This window comes from Verticillium alfalfae, genomic scaffold (genome assembly GCF_000150825.1).
Source record: "Verticillium alfalfae VaMs.102 supercont1.3 genomic scaffold, whole genome shotgun sequence".
NCBI classification, from domain to species: domain Eukaryota; kingdom Fungi; phylum Ascomycota; class Sordariomycetes; order Glomerellales; family Plectosphaerellaceae; genus Verticillium; species Verticillium alfalfae.
In genome coordinates, this window is record NW_003315036.1 from 1,067,153 (window position 1) to 1,082,642 (window position 15,490).

The 15,490-nt window shown below is 55.0% G+C and overlaps 6 protein-coding genes across 6 annotated transcripts; 2 read left to right on the forward strand and 4 right to left on the reverse strand.

Annotated features, from left to right (window-relative positions):
- Nucleotides 1–1,128: 1,128 nt before the first annotated feature.
- VDBG_02849 (histone chaperone Rttp106-like protein) lies at nt 1,129–2,625 on the reverse strand (the record flags this gene model as incomplete). The annotated part of the gene is made up of 4 exons (XM_003006664.1): nt 1,129–1,410; nt 1,490–2,079; nt 2,140–2,484; nt 2,541–2,625. The coding sequence occupies 4 exons, from the start codon at nt 2,623–2,625 to the stop codon at nt 1,129–1,131; spliced, it is 1,302 nt and encodes a 433-aa protein (XP_003006710.1).
- A 1,138-nt stretch (nt 2,626–3,763) lies between these two features.
- Nucleotides 3,764–4,490, forward strand: VDBG_02850 (conserved hypothetical protein; the record flags this gene model as incomplete). The annotated part of the gene is made up of 4 exons (XM_003006665.1): nt 3,764–3,826; nt 3,923–4,204; nt 4,249–4,310; nt 4,367–4,490. 4 exons carry the CDS (start codon nt 3,764–3,766, stop codon nt 4,488–4,490), a joined length of 531 nt encoding a protein of 176 aa, XP_003006711.1.
- A 3,118-nt stretch (nt 4,491–7,608) lies between these two features.
- VDBG_02851 (dual specificity protein phosphatase) lies at nt 7,609–9,166 on the reverse strand (the record flags this gene model as incomplete). The annotated part of the gene is made up of 4 exons (XM_003006666.1): nt 7,609–8,223; nt 8,511–8,750; nt 8,801–8,969; nt 9,042–9,166. 4 exons carry the CDS (start codon nt 9,164–9,166, stop codon nt 7,609–7,611), a joined length of 1,149 nt encoding a protein of 382 aa, XP_003006712.1.
- Nucleotides 9,167–9,562: 396 nt separating this feature from the next.
- Nucleotides 9,563–10,279, reverse strand: VDBG_02852 (predicted protein; the record flags this gene model as incomplete). Its single annotated transcript, XM_003006667.1, has 3 exons — nt 9,563–9,664; nt 9,728–10,041; nt 10,096–10,279. 3 exons carry the CDS (start codon nt 10,277–10,279, stop codon nt 9,563–9,565), a joined length of 600 nt encoding a protein of 199 aa, XP_003006713.1.
- Nucleotides 10,280–11,292: 1,013 nt separating this feature from the next.
- VDBG_02853 (conserved hypothetical protein) lies at nt 11,293–13,429 on the forward strand (the record flags this gene model as incomplete). The annotated part of the gene is made up of 4 exons (XM_003006668.1): nt 11,293–11,459; nt 11,534–12,002; nt 12,315–12,473; nt 12,641–13,429. 4 exons carry the CDS (start codon nt 11,293–11,295, stop codon nt 13,427–13,429), a joined length of 1,584 nt encoding a protein of 527 aa, XP_003006714.1.
- Nucleotides 13,430–14,996: 1,567 nt separating this feature from the next.
- On the reverse strand, nt 14,997–15,441 carry VDBG_02854 (conserved hypothetical protein; the record flags this gene model as incomplete). The annotated part of the gene is made up of 2 exons (XM_003006669.1): nt 14,997–15,300; nt 15,371–15,441. The coding sequence occupies 2 exons, from the start codon at nt 15,439–15,441 to the stop codon at nt 14,997–14,999; spliced, it is 375 nt and encodes a 124-aa protein (XP_003006715.1).
- Nucleotides 15,442–15,490: the final 49 nt, after the last annotated feature.

Genomic DNA, 15,490 nt, shown 5'->3' on the forward strand with positions numbered 1-15,490 from the left:
AGTAGGCAGCTGCTCTGGGCACTCTGGCGCAGTAGATGTGAAGTTTCGTCCCGCTATCTGTGCGAAGACACCGGAAGTCAGTAGGCCAAGATACACAGCCCAGATCATGAGCGCCGAAGTAGCCTATATACTGTTGGTCATCGCACGCTCACTCAAGGGTCTTGGATGACATGGGAGGTTGGCGTGAACGCACCGATAGGCGACATCATGAGACACCATGTTATCCCCTAAGACCTGTGTACAGGCTGTCTGGTGTTGAAAGGTGATACAGTTGCGAGCCGATCGAAACTGTTGGAAAAGGGAATATCAATGCCTCCAAGTGAGGAATCAAGCCACAAGTCTGGGAGAAGAGTGCGTCAACATTACAGATGAGAGGCATCATGTTTGCTTTATAAGTAATCATATCACCCTGCGGGATGGATTCCTGTTTTGGGCTTCTTCAGGAAGGTAGATCACATGGGCTAAGCCTACTCTTTTCCCTGGAAAAATTACACCTTGTTGGTAAATCAAGCCAAATTCCAAGCGTCTTGGCCTCCAGATTCGAATGTTAGCATACGTAAAGCTCGGATCTGACGGACGGACATCACCGGTTAGGACAAGAAGGAACTGCAACTTTAATTCAAGCTTGACGAAGCGCCTGAGCAGAGATATGGGCGGTATGAGAAGACATTTTTTGGAGAACACAAGCCATGGTGTTCCACCACGCCACAGCCCATTGCTCCGATTCGTTGCGAGGTGTTGATGAGTGAGGGCGTGACGTCTCCGAATTCGGCTTAGCAAGTGATTTTGCGCATCGAAATGCGAGAATACGCAAAATCCAGAAGGGCCCTGGTGTTTTCCATTCCATCTGGGGCCTGGGTTGCGATCGTCGGTTCGTCCAACCCTCTTGGCGAGCCTGTTTGTCAAGTGCTAAAAGTCCTCTCACGACACCAAACAGGGCCTTAGTCTGGGATATCTGTCCGGTTAGTATCAGCCGGTAGATTTGGTGGAGATGACATGGATTTTTCAAATGGCGAGGGCCTTGTTAGGAAACGAAAGGCGAAATTGCAGGAATTGATCTTGACAGTCCCTCCAGATGGATATTGTTTCCCACAGATATCTCGTCAAGCCCCAGGCGGAGCGAGCTTCTCAGCCTTTGACATTGGTGCTTTCGTCCCCTGCATCGTCTCCTTCATCGTCCTCCCCATCCTCCATCTCTTGGTCGTCGTCCTCATCGTCTTCGTCGCTAGAGACGCCTGACCCTTCGCTCTCACCCTCGCTCCCCGGGTCGTAATCTTCTTCGTCCTCATCCTCTTCGTCTTGCAGCTGCAGCTCTGCCTCAGCCTGCGCCTTTTCCAGCTCTGTCCTGCCATCGGTATCTGCACTAGCGTCTGGCGCGACATCGCCCGCGCCAGCTGCCTTCTTTCCGGCCTTTTGATTCTCCCACGAGCTCCATCTTAGCTCGCCTCTGCTCCGCCATGCTGCGGTCCTGCAACCCATTGCGCTTGACGTAGGATTCATCAATTCCCTGGTAGTCCTCCTGGTCCAACATTGCAAACTCGAGCTCTTCGGTCGCGTCGCCCTCGCCAGTGAAAGCCTCGACCACTATGTTGAATGTCCGTTGCAACACGCTCGTGTAGCTCAATGATGAGATCCGTTCCAAGGGGATAAACAGGAGCGGTTTCTTGAAGCCCCAAAGGATGCCGGTCGGCAGAAAGAACAGATACCCATCCTTCGAGCCGCGGAATGCCTTGACATGCACAGCCTTCTCGTTCGGTCGGTGTGGCTGCCTCACCATACTGTGAAACTTGGCGGGATCGGCTGACACTATGTTGATGGGATTTGACGCGGCACGGAGATGGGTCGTCAGCGCCCAGTCGAACAGCGAACGGTATGTGTCGGAGACAGCAGCCGCACTGCTAGCCTTGGGACCGAGAATCGTGCCCTGCTTTGGAGCTGTTGCAGGCACGGTGAAGACGAGAGGCTCAGCCGTCGGAATAGTCGTCTCTGTCTTAGAGGGAAGACATGATCCGCGGGGGAAAATGATGTAGTTATGTTGGACCTGCGTCTTTTCGGGAATTGGGAGGTAGAAGGCGTACTCTAGATACAGCAGAGATTAGCTTTCGTCGGAATAGAAGGCCAGGAGACGGTCAATCGTACCAATGTCTCCCCAGGCGTACGCGATGCCTGCCGCCGGCGCAGTTGTGCCTGGGACGCGAGCGTAGAGGTGGTTCTCGGTGAAGCACAGCTCAAACTTTTTCCGCTGCGGTACCGACACGGAAATCTCCTTAATCTCGAGCTGAACCGGCTCGTCTACTGCTGCCTCTGCCGCCGATGCCGGAACTGATCCTGCGACATTGATGGTTCCGTTTCCATTGGAAGCCTTGAAGCCGTTGGAGGCGTCGACATCGACTCGACGCCGCTTCGCGGCTGGCTCGGGGCCATTTGTCTGTTCGTACACGAAGCTGGCAATGTCGTTAAATAGCGTTACTCGTGACGCCGAATCTGTAAATAGAAAGTCAGTCGCGAAGTGGTCAAGTTGGGGTTTACGCGCAACATACTGGCTTCGCGCTGAATGCCCTCGAGGATGTCCGGTCGCGACTGGAATACAACTCCCAGTCTTTGAATGTCGAGGCCTGGGGCCATGATTGAAGAAGTTGGGCTAGGCAATGTGTGCTCGTTTGGTATTCGTGAAGGCCGGACGATGCGTTACGTCGTTGGCAACCTTTCAAGGGCAATAATGTCGAAAAAGGGAGATTTCGTGCAGATTCGAGTCGGGCTACTGGCCGCGAAGCTGTACGCGCCTTGCGACCAAGTTTTGGTTTTCTGCTCTGCCTATAGGTCTCAAGGCTGTGACGTGCATTGGAGATGGTCCGGGGATAGGTCGGGTAATTGAGCCGCCCGCTTCTCCCACCTTGCTGAGAGCAATAACCGGGTGTATGGTGTACACCTTGATTCTAACAAACAAGCGCCATGGCATGCTTCAATCGGCCTTGAGCATTTCGGGGCCAAATTCAAACGGCTGTTCTATTTACCACACACATCCAGCCCAAGAAGATATATGGTCCAGGCGCATTCTTTGGCCAGCTAAGCAATTGTTTCTCAAACACCCTTGATCTGCCTAAGAACACCAGGCTTGCTTGTGTCACCCTTGGCCGCTGTCATCTCGACAATTGTCACGCAGTGAAAAGGTTTCGCAACGTCCTGATTGAACCTGGTTAGAGCTGGCGACAATCCCCTTCAGCTGCTCATATAGGAAACTTGTTCATGGGAGGCACCGCAGCGGCCGGAAATGTGGTGCCTTTCGCGGACGTTCCGTCCTGCAGGCAGATCTACGTTCGAAAGGGAGCCTTCTCGATATTCAAGATTTCGGCTGGCAAACTGAATTGATCTGTAATGCTCTGATTATTTTCGAAGCATCAGAGACGCTGATTTTCGAGATTGCGACGAAGACAGACGAATCTCTTGTGTTGGGATGGATTTATTGGGGACTTGCCTAGGACTGACGATGCCCATCACAGCCCCTTGCAGGTCGGCGCTTTCTTATCTCAGGGGTCTTATCGCAATGGATCACAGGCAAGCGAGCTCTGACCATCTGGTGCCGAAAGACGGTTAGGGGATCCCACCCCGCATTACGCCAAAACTCCCCCACTGTCGCGTCTCCAGTTACACCCCTCGTTTGGATCGCGACGTCACAAGCGAAGATTGTCGACAGACTCCGGTTCTGTAGCGGGCTCGACAGGGTCATTGCGCAAAGGATCACCTTGAGTTACAAGTTTGAACCATGTCTTTCGCCAATATTTATACACATCGCAAGGTTGCTGACACAGCCGCGAAAGGGTGCGATGTTTGTTACCGATCGACAACCAGTGTGCTTGTCGCCCCAGAGAACAAGGTCAGTCCGTCTACCCAAGGAGGCTTGGAAAATTCCTGACAGTCGTAGGATTTCTTCTTCGTGTGTCCGAGCCATCTAAAGGATAAAAACTTTTGCGCCCCTATTATCGACACGGCAGCCGTTGAGGCCAAGAAGCAGAAAGAGATGGACGACGAGCTCGAGCGCGTGAAAAAAGAATACGAAGAGAGACAACGCAAGAAAAAGGAGAGAGAAGATAAAGAGAAGTCGGAGGACAAGGATAAGGACAAGGACAAGAGCAAGGACAAGAGCAAACAGTCCGAGGATAAGAAATCAACCGACAAGATGGACGATGTTGAGGACGAGGCATGCGCAACGCTTCAGCGAAAGAGAGGCAGGCAGCTAACATATTGCAGAGCAAGTCCGACGTCACAGTTGAAGTGCCAGAAGAGGAGCCTAGGGTTTTCTCCCTACAGAAGTAGGTAGCTCCGGCGATAACCCCGAAACAACCAAGATCGCTAAGATAGTGTCCAGGAACTTCTTTGCCCTGCGCATCGAAAAGAAACGGCAGATCGAACTCGCAAAACGGAACAGAGAGCGTATCGCTCAACCAAACTTCTTCCCTTCCGTACCCAAGGGAGCTCCTAATAGCGGTTGAATGAAAACTGCCTCCGGACGTACTATCGACCTGCGATCAAGTGGAGTTGGGATCAACGAAGAGGGCAAGGTCTCTCTATAACCCCGCGACTAGCAGGGGCGGCAGACCTCCAGAACAGCACCCGCACATGCTGTGCGCCACCCGTAGACCAGGGTATCGTCCACGACATGAAAGGCTTCTATGGGTGCGCGGGGGGCACGACCCAATTGGCCTGTGTACGAGGTGAGAAGATGCAGGCTGACACCTCACCAACGAGACAAGCATGGGGACCCATGAACTTGGAGAAAGCCAGCCGAACCATTTCCTATGCCAAGCCGGTTCTGACGCACAGGAAAGCACATGGCTCCTAATATGCACAGAGCAAGAGCGTGTGGCAGCTCTTGTATGAAGTCTTCTTCTATTTATCCAACTAGGTGGGGTGAGTAGCTTTGAATCACCAACTTCCCGCCGTGCGTCACATCACATTGCCACTCAGCCAGGATCTCTCTTGTATTTGACACATTCCCGATCATTCTGTGTTACCATGCACAGCTCTGGCGCAGCTGCAGCACGATTGTTGGTCCCTAATGCGGCTAGTGCTGACCGGCTGACGTGACTTGGCGGCTACTGCACATCAACGGGCTTCAGCCATCAGCATCAAGCACTGGGCTGACCTGGAACAGTCGCCATGTATCAAAACGATGCCGTCAGCAAACGTGTCGTGCTCACAACTGCTCCAGCTGTCCAATATCTGTGCTGTTGTCTCTCTTCACGTCACACGCCTACTCACTCCTCAGTCAAAGCACTCGTGCCAAGATGCACCGGCCATGTGCGAAGAACGCGCGTGGTACACTAGCCGGCCACTCTTGTAAGAATCAACCATGAGGCTCATGAAGATCAATGGGGGCATGCTTGGGGTTCTTGCGCCATGGGGCCCGCCGTCGGAAATCCACTCTAAATTGAACCAGAATGCCCGAGAGACAACATGCTCTGGGTAACATTGGCCAAGCGGTGTCTCAAGGATGCTGAGGGGGGTCACTCTCGCGTTAAAGCTCGCGTTATCCTCCGGTGCTGCTTTTAGTAACCCTGTCGGTGCCTCTGCAGGGGCTGCCGTCTGCGTGCCATCGATCAAGAAACGCAGGATCTGCGCGGCCCAAGCCGGGCACCTCACGTAGATGTCAAGTCACAATCGCCGATCTACCTGGTCTTTTGCCGAAGCCGACCGTCCTTGCGTCCGGTCTTGTGGGCAGATCTACGCTAGAGGAGGAGCCTTCTAGATATTCAGGGTCTCGGCAGGCAGATTAAAGTGCTCTGTAATGTGTTGAATTTTTGAATCACCAAGAGCCGCTCGATTTCTTCTCCAACACGTAGGCAGGCACGTGAGGAGGACTCGATCCTGGACTAAGTACGCAGGAGTTGAAAACGTCGCGTGAAGCTTGATCGGTAAGGACCAGGTCCGATCAAGTCTCTTTGCTTATGCCCAGAGGTACTTTTGTAGTTTGGGACGTACTTTCAGACCACACCGCGGTGTCAGTCCATCCAAGCTGACACCGCGGGGTAATGCCTATCGCACCCCTCTACCCTTGTCTTGCAGAGGTGTGTACCCGCGGGGCAGCTTACAGTTACTTCCCGATCCCTGATCTGACTAGCTGGCTCGGGAAACACATCTGACAGCCTTGTCATCCGCCAGTCTAGTAAACAGGCAGGCTGAAGCTATCACATGATGTTGCCTGAAACTTCATGTCAGACTAAGCTGATTCCCTGTCATCATTGTGTGTGAAGTGAGAGCTTTGGACGGATGAGCATTGTAATCTCGAAGCGTCATTCTCTCAACATGATTCACCAGCCTGGTGTAAGCCGAGGCGCTAGTATGATGGCTCCTGGTACGAGTCGTCAAAATTCTGGGAATACATATGGAAACCATGACACAAGTCTTTGCAAATCGGAAGCATTCGACAGCAGCCGTATTTAATGGCAGGAATTTCATGTCCTTGAATGGTATAATGAGTTTGGTGCTTTTTCATTTTTCAGTCGTCGGAGCCTTGCGCTGATCCAATCAGTTCAAGAGCTGACGTGAGAAGTGTATGTCTGCAACCCATACACCCATACACACTCACTTAAGGTGCGACTGGGGAAAATGAGCTAGGTGAGCTGCAGGCATGATCTCGAAAATGCTGAAATGGACTTGGCGGCAACACACATTTGGTGATACCAACACGATACTCGTCATAGGCTCGACATCATTCGTCACCAGCAGCCAAAACCTCTTCAGAGGGCGATACCACGACATGTAACGTCTTTCGTTCTATCTGGCCGTCCACTAGAGAACTGACCACAAGACCGTACCGGACTTGTTCTAGTGGTACCCGATGGCAGGGTGTTCAATGCTCCCTGTGTGTCGAAAGTAAACATGTGCACATCTTACACCCCTCTTCCTAGTAAAAGGCCTACCCAGGTTGCATCAACAGACACCTTCCAAGTCTTAGGGCTTACTTCCTGCAGCCTCTCACCCTGGTATCCTGGCAAGCCTCTCACGATGAGCGCAAAAGCACTTGGCTCGGCACGTCGTTAAACGGTACATCCTCCCGTCCCCAGATTCGACGAAACCCGGACGGCTCAAACGGATGAGATCGACAGGGTTACTTCCTCCGGAGCGGGCGCAAACGTCGGGAACCTGGGCCAGGATAGCATCCTCTTGGGCACGGTTTGGGTTCGCGAACATCGTGTCCAATTCGGAGTTCGTGAGCTCCGTGGCACCAATACACAGAGGCCGACACTAGGTCTAGCTCTTCATTACCTAGCAGGACTTAATTGCTAGTACACACAGCGATGATAATATATCACGTGCTGTTCGAGGATAAGCTCACAGTCCTAGATACTCTATATTCGATCAAAGCGGAATTAAACCGTTACTGAGACTCACACTTGTTGCTGGACACCTCATCAGATCACGAAGTCCGACAGTGATGAGGAAACTTCTAAATTCATACCAGGACACCGATGGTTGGGGTTGAGCCACTGGGGGTCGAAAATCTTCATGCATGAGTGTATCATGTAAGTCCTGGTGTGCCAGTGCAACATCCGAAGCATGGGCAGGGCTGGTTTGTTGCGCTTGCACATGAACTCGATGCTACCCACCTCAAAGCCTACCATTGCCGCCTCCCGCCCCAGCCGGCATCCTGATACCTAACGCAGCCCTCTGCGCCCTCCTCGCTGCTTCGGCATCAGCTCCCGTGCCGGCGCCCATGCCCACTGACGCCCGCACCTCGTCCACGCGGCCCCTGGCGAGGCTAAACGCTGGCGTGACCCAACCGCCGCAACTGCACTTGAAGCCCCTCCAGCTATATCGGCCCAAGCTAGCACCACATTTGTCACTTGGGCAGATGAGCCGGCCTTCAAGCTCTGCTTGCTCGAGTGTGGGACGCATCCAGCTGAGAGGCTCAACAAAGACATGCTGACATGCCTGCGACGCAGGCGACACGCCCGTGATGGGCTCGTGGTCGAGGACAAATGCCGATGTGGCCAGAACGCGACGGCATTTCTTACACCTCAGCTCCTTTTCCTGCCCCGTGCCGGGGCCTGAGGCGCCGCCCTTTGCTCTCTCCTCATCCTCGAAACGCAGGCGCGACGGCGCCTCGCCCACCGCCAGGCTCTCCTCCACCTCCCGCTTGTACGTCCAGCGCTGGTAGATCTGATGCTTTCTCCCACCTCTCCCTCCTTCACGGAGCAGACGATGACTCAGCATATCTTCGAGCTGCAAAAATAAAACTGGGTTGGGGCTCCGCAACCACGACGTGCCATGCCGAGAAGCTCGACAAGTTTTTGTGCGGCGTCGCTCGTCCTGTGACTTGTGCGTCGAACTCACGGAGGAGTGAGTCTCGGTCGCTGCCGGCCCCGCGGGCCAAACGAGCGGGGGGCGTTAAAAGGAGATTAGGGGGCGACGGGCGGGAATGAACTTTAATTTTCCATAAGACAAAGGACGGAAAACCGGCCCCTGGCTTTGCCTGCGCTTGAGAGAGACAGGTGCTCGATGGCAGGCACAGGCGTGATGGCATCGGGGTCGGCAGACCGTGGGTCGGCCGACAAAGCTGGCGCGTCGTTCTGGCTGGGACTGGCGGCAGCACGAAGACGATCAGCCTTGGCTTTGAATACTGGATCCTCGGTTGCCTCGGCTTGCTCGTCGCTGGCTTCATCGTCGCTGGGGGCAGTCGCATCACCCCCAGCCGCGACACCGATGACATCTGCCAAAACCGCAGCCTTCCGGCCATTTCTCACTGCTTTCTTTTCCCTCCTTCAGGTTTCGGATGGAGGGCATCGTCGATAAATCTCACTGCTCCTGGCAGGTGGTAGAGTAAATCTTCATCGTCCACGTCATCCACATCAATGACCTTGTGTCTGTACTGAGCGCTCCAGTCCTCTGACGGGTTGCACCGCACCACGGACAGCACGTGGGTGATGCCGCGATCACTCAGAGCGGTCGGACGTTTGAGTGCAAAAATCCTTGAGGGTCGTCAGTTGGCCTTGAACGCAACATCTGAAGGGGCACAATCAGGTGGAGCCCAGGCAACATACCCTCCCACGTAAAGCTCCTCGTCACCATCGATGCGATTCAAGGCCATCTCGACGCAGCTCCTTCGGAGAGATCCGGCAATGTCGTCGGTGATGTCGGCGCGTGTCGAGTGGTCGAGCCTTTCCATGTGCAATGCTAATGAGCAGCTGCTGCATCTGGTGACGGCTTCAGGGGAAGGAGTTTTACCCCTCACTTAGCGTAGTGGGGTGTGCAGGTGACGTAGGGTAGCGATGTGGACGATGTTAAATGTGTTGAACAGGATGGGACAGATCAATTTTCATGGCATGAAAGTCCTCTAATTTTTATTGATACCTGATGGGACACAGTCCGTCAAGGTCATCTCTGTCATCATCTACGATGACTTTCTTTCTATGATGGCCATGTTTTTTTTTGAATCTAAAGCTCGTATAACTGACTCTACCGTATTCGAGGATAATCCAGATTGCAAGGCAGGGAGGGCAATGCTATATCGGGGTGTCGACTCGCTAGAGCAATAGCACGCAGCCTGTGAAGAATCCGATGCTCACTGGTGAATCCTAACAATAATGTTCTTGCCCTTGCCCAGGCTCAGGTACTTCGCCCACAGGGCGGCCACTTCAGGCTGCTTGAAAGCAGCACCAGCCTCCTGCATTCACAACCGTCGTTAGCCATGGTCGAAGTGGAACTAAGTGTAGCACGCAAGACTCACCTCGAGGCTATCCCATCCGATGATGCCCAACCCAACAAAGGGCTGGTCGATGGTGCGTCCGCCAAAGGCCTCCTTGCCCAGCGCTTTGATGACATCCTCGAAAACCTTGCGAGCCTCGGCGTGCTTGCTCTCGTCCTCGATGTGGAGCGTCGAGTACTGCAGGTAGGCCGGAGGGGCCTTGTCTGCGGGAAACTCAGGCACCTCGAAGCGGCCGACCGCCGGCAGGTCGCCGGACTTCTCCAGGTACCGAGCCTTCTGCTCCTGTGACCATGCGGAGTCGGCGAACGTCTTCTCGTCTTCGGCCGTCTTGAATGCTGCGCACGTGTCAGATGATGACTCTTGTCATTTTGAGGTCCGCCAGCACCCACCGATGGCCTGGACAAACTTGAAGTCGGTCACGGGCGCGCCGTCCTGGCCGACAATCTGACCAGCGGTGACGCCTGCGACACCAGGCTGGCTCTTGATATCACTGAGAATCGTAGGCAGAGCAGCGAGGAACTTGTCCTGGCCCTCGGCGGGGATTTCAGGGGAGACGATGGACAGGATAGGCATGATGGCGATTGAGAATGTGTCAAGCAAAAAGAATACGAATGCTGGCTATTGAATGTTTGAGATGATGAAAACTGTGGAAAGGATGTTGCTGATGGTCGAGAGAACAAGAAAGGCCCCAAGTCAGTTGGCCTTGATCGTGCTTTTATGTTAGGCCAAATCCGAGCACCATACGAAGCCGCGCACATGGGCCCTTGGCAAGGCAAACTTGAGACGCAACGCGACGCAATGATGCTGTCGCGAGATTTGCCTCGCGAATTACGAAGCTCACCTCGGATTGCCTCGCAAGGGCGTGAAACTGCAAAGCATCAATCAATAGATGGCTTAGCCTCCCAACTGGCGGTCTGGAATCCAGGTGCGTCAGCGGAAGGCATCAGTCTGGCGTGGTTTGACGTCGTCGGCCTCGGTGTCCTGCCAGTCCCCGGTGTTTATGCCTGATGAGCACCGACCTTCATGCATATAAGGAAACCCTCATCCTAGCAGTCGGCCAGTGGCTGTGTCTGGCTTCTAAGCTCGAGGCTGCGTTGGACTGATGAACCGCAGGGACAGCAAGTGCGAGCACGACGTTTGCACTGCGAGCCTTGGCTTTTGTAGAAATTGGGCTTGCTCGAAAGCCATAATCTTGTAAAGTGACATCCAGTCCATCACAAAGAGTGGTTCATGCATTGAGGCTCCTCCCCGCGAGACACAAAAGGGAGAGACTGAGACAGGCAATATAAGCTTTGAGCCCATGTTCGGGGTGGACGTAGCGGCGCGGAGAACGGGAACGGGCCTAGGAGCGATACCGAGACCGAAAGCGAGTACACCATGTCCACCCGGCTGGTCCTCTCGGCCCCTGAAGGTCCAGAATGCAGCCCTGAATGCCGGCAATCGTGGGTTAGGGCTGCTCAGGTTCGAATACAATCACTCACGTCGCCAACAACGGCAGGTCTTACAGCTTGTTCACTCCATCGCATCGAGCACAATGAGGGTGTTGGCCTAAACAGGCGTCGCTCTCGGTCTGGCAGGATTACACCATGACACGGTTACCGACCAGTCATTTTGACATGCGCCGAACCGACTCCATCAACTCATCCACTGCTCTGACTGGCGTGCAGCGAGCCGACTCCGGCATTTCATCCATCGAGCACTTGGGGGTCCCGAGGACCGACTCCAGCAGGTCTGCCGCGTCGACGGCCAGTTGGTAAGCTTCCTGCAGGTGACTGCCACAGGGGCATGTATTCAGCATTAGGGGGGGTTAACAATAAGTGACCACAGGGGTTTGGACTATCTTCAAGAAGAGAAGATTGCGCCGCTCAAATGGATCAAGTCTCCGGTGAATGTGAGGACGGACAGCAGTGGAGAGGCCAGCGACAACGCCGCCGCCAGTGACAATGGCGAGGAGAACAACAAGAACACCAATGCCACCACGGCCAACGAGGTCTTGCACCTCTCTGTACGAGAAAATGCCAACACAATCGAGCTCTTTTCCGACCTTTTCTTTATCGCGAACCTGGAAACATTTACCAGCGCACATTCGGTCAACAACGTCAACACTCTTGTAGCATATGTTTCCTTTTTCAGCATCATCTGGTTCACCTGGTTCCAGATTACTCTTCACGATGTCCGCTTCTCCTTGGACTCTGGGTACGAACGCGTCTGCAAGCTGGCTCAGTTCTGTATCTTTGTGGGCTTTGCCTTCGTGGGGTCATCCTTCGACCCGGAGCAAGATGGACAAAACAATCAAGTACGAGGACGCCCGTCGCCGCCGCTGCCGCTTGAGACCTGATCATTCACGAATGAAACTGACATGTCTGTTAGAACTTTCGCATCTTGTGTCACATCCTCCTGGGTAGCCGCCTCCTCATGGTCATCCAGTACTCGGTCGCACTGCACTTCGTTCGGAGGCACACGGAGAGCATGACCTGGCCCCTTTCGTTGACGATAGGTACCCTCGTCTTTTCGGGGGGTTCGTTTCTCTCCATGACGGTGTCCTTCAATCCGGGGGCCAAACCTGGTCTGGGTATCTATTACTTGTACTACGTCATCTTGGGCGTAGAGGCGGCCCGTGACCCTCGGCATCTCAATCGTCTGGAGGAAGACGGGATTCAAGCGCACTCATCTCACAGAGCGCATGGGGCTTCTAACGCTTGTCATCATCGGCGAGGGCGCCATTGGAGCGACCAAGACGGTGGGCAAGGTCATGGGCAACGATGACGTGCGCCTCCGACGCACTTCTCTGATCGCCGCATGGTCTTGATTTTGGTTTGGCCTCCAAGAAAAAGCCTCCTTGGCGGACCAATTCAGGGCTAACCCGAAAGGACCGCGAAAGCTTCTCTCCTGGATGCTCTACTTGGCAACCCCCCCGAGGGGCACTTTGGGTAGCATCCCCCCAGCCGGTCTGGGCCGTGCCGCACTTTTCCCTTTCCACCCGGGCAAGATTCGGCATCGTCGAAGGCTCGCAGCAGATCATCCTGGCCGTGGCACGTGCTGCGCAGGTTCATCTCGTTCCGTAAAGATGTGCGGGTGGCCTGCATCGAGCAGCACCTCGACGGGGCGGCCCTCGTGCGCGCCATCACCAAGGCACTGGACGAGCTCAAACTCGACGACGACTCGAATGGCAGGGACTGGCTGCCCCGGATCCTCGACGAGGTCCGGACGCTCGGCAACACGACCGACGTCTGCTCTCTCGGCAGTCTAGGCGCCGGCACCTCGTCCCTGCCACCGGCCTTTGACACGCTGACGAGGACGCTGACGACGGCGCTCGCCGACTCGGTCAACCCGTCGTCGTCGTCCGCGGCCCTGCCGGCTCAGCACCCGGGCTACATGGCTATCTACGCCTACTACTGGGGCTCCCTGTCGCTGGCCCTCGTGTTCCTCGCCCTCTTCATCCTCATCACCCGCCGCACCGACCGGCCCTTGACCCTCTCGGACCGCGCCGCGCTCGCCGTCCGCGCCGCCGTCGCGCTCACGGCCCTGGGCCTCGCCGCCGCCGCCGCCTCTGAGCGCTTCCTCATGCTCTACCTCGAGAACGGCGCCACGCTGCCGACAGTCGCCGGCTGCTTTCTCATCATCGTCGCCTTCGACCGTTGGGCCAAGGGCGTCAGCGCCAGCCGCCTCAGGCGCGAGCTGACGGGGTCTCTAGAGTACTGGGATAAGGAGTTGCAAGAGTAAGGTGGAGAAGAACTTGGATAGCATCTGTAATGTGAAAATTTGTTTATATGGAAGATTGAGTAGCCTATAATGCTCTTATGCTTGAATCGTGACTGGCGCAATGTGAAGTGTTGCCAGCACGCAAGCGCTGAGAGTAGAGTCCGTCTAGGCATCAATCACGCCTGTGTCCGATCGCCACAGGTTGGGTGATGTGAAGAAGGCAAAGATGTCACGGACAGGCGTATGGGGCATTATCAGGCCATCGTGTGTTCATTGCCTTCCCCAGCCCTCTCAAGTCGAAAGTTCAATCACTGAGACACTACTAAATGGTTCAACTCGGTCCTCTTCATTGTGTACTCATATCCTGGCCTTTTTTTAAACGCACTAAATCAGTCCGCCACGCCCTCATGATGTTACTGCAGTCCGCGCGAGAAACATAATACGTTCATGCGGCCCAAGTCTTCCCTCCTCTGTATAACCCCCCATGATAGATGTCCATTCAAATGCAAGTCAGACGCGCCAACACCCGAACACCGCCTCGTTTCTCGAGGCACATGCATTGATTCACCCGTTGCCATGAGCACCCAACAATGAAAAAGACAAGAAAAGTCGTCCAAGGCCCACGCCCTACTTCCAACCGGGTAACGTAGTAGCGGATCCTAACAATCATGTACCCCCATATATACGTGACAAGGGAAAAAAAAATGACAAAAGGCCTATGTGAGGATGGTTTGTGGAGGTATTGAATTCACCCCCTTGGACTGTCAGAAACCAATCGAGCTGCATCGTGCGTGCAGGTGACTCGTTTCGCATGGCAAATTGGGCGAATGGGAGATGCGCGTGGCGTACCGAGCATGCTCTACACCAGACGAGGGGTCGGTTCGTTGGCTCACGCCCATCCTGTGCCACAGGCCTACTGTTCTGAGTGACGCCTCCAGCGGGAGATCGGCGTCCAGTCGCCGCGAAGTGATCCTTCGGAGGTCGCTTATCATGGCTCGTCAGAGACATCTGTCATGTCAGACGGGTGTCTGGTAGGACGGTGGTTGGCAGGGCGGAGCTGATGTGGGAAAGAGTCGATCTCGAGAAGCGCCGTCGAGATTTGAAGAACACCGAAGCCGGCACGTCGCAGTTGCCAGCTGGACGCATGCGCTACCACAGCAGGGGGGAGGGGGGGGGGGGGGGGCAACGGCGCTCACCGGGCAGCGGTTGCACGGAGCGCGCGCACACCCACACGTCAGCTGCGCCTCTGCACCGTGAAAAATCTGTGGTTTGGGATGCACAGCGGTGACACCGAGTCGCTGCTCCGTTGAGGTGACGGTGCTCCCGAACTTGTGCTGCTGCACGCCGAAGCCCCGCAATTCAATCCTTCTGGCCCTTCGAGTCCTGGACAGACGGTCGGGCCAACAGGCGGTCGGGTCAGCGGCAGAAAGGATTGCGGGTTTACCTTGGGGTTGGGTCCTCTTCGAGCATGCACGCGTTCTCCAGCATGTTGGTCCACTTTCCACTCGTTCCAGCGTGGCTATGCTTGAGGTGCTGTCTGAAGTGGTCGGCGCGGAAAAACTTCTTGCTGCTGTTGCACTCCCTGAACTTATGCACCTCCTGCAGGTGACGAATGCGCTCCTCCCAGTTCTGATCGGTAGCGTGTCGAGGCGCTGAAGCTCCCGGCCCGCGTCCGCTGCGTGGGAACTCTTCGCCACAGTAGCCGCAGCTGTCCGCTTCGCCAGGCCGATTGGTGCTGTCGTGAAATGCGCGGTCGTAGCTGCTCAGAGCGGAACAGCTCCAGCTGTGACGCCGCAACATGAAGACTGTTTTGGTGCCGCTCCGCCTCGTTCTTGTTCTTGAAGCGGTTACCGCAGAATGAGCACTCGTATTGCTTCTCAGCTTCGTGTGCACTATCGTTCGCCGTGGTCAGCAAAAAGGCCCATCCCCACCGTAAGACTGCATGATCAAACATGGACATACCCAAGCTCAGCCGCGGTCTCGAACTTTTTCGGCTTCTTCGGACAGCACTCGCACATGAAAAATCCTTGCATCTTGCGCCAGCGGCTTGCCAGCATCGCCCAAGCTTACGCGGCGACACCA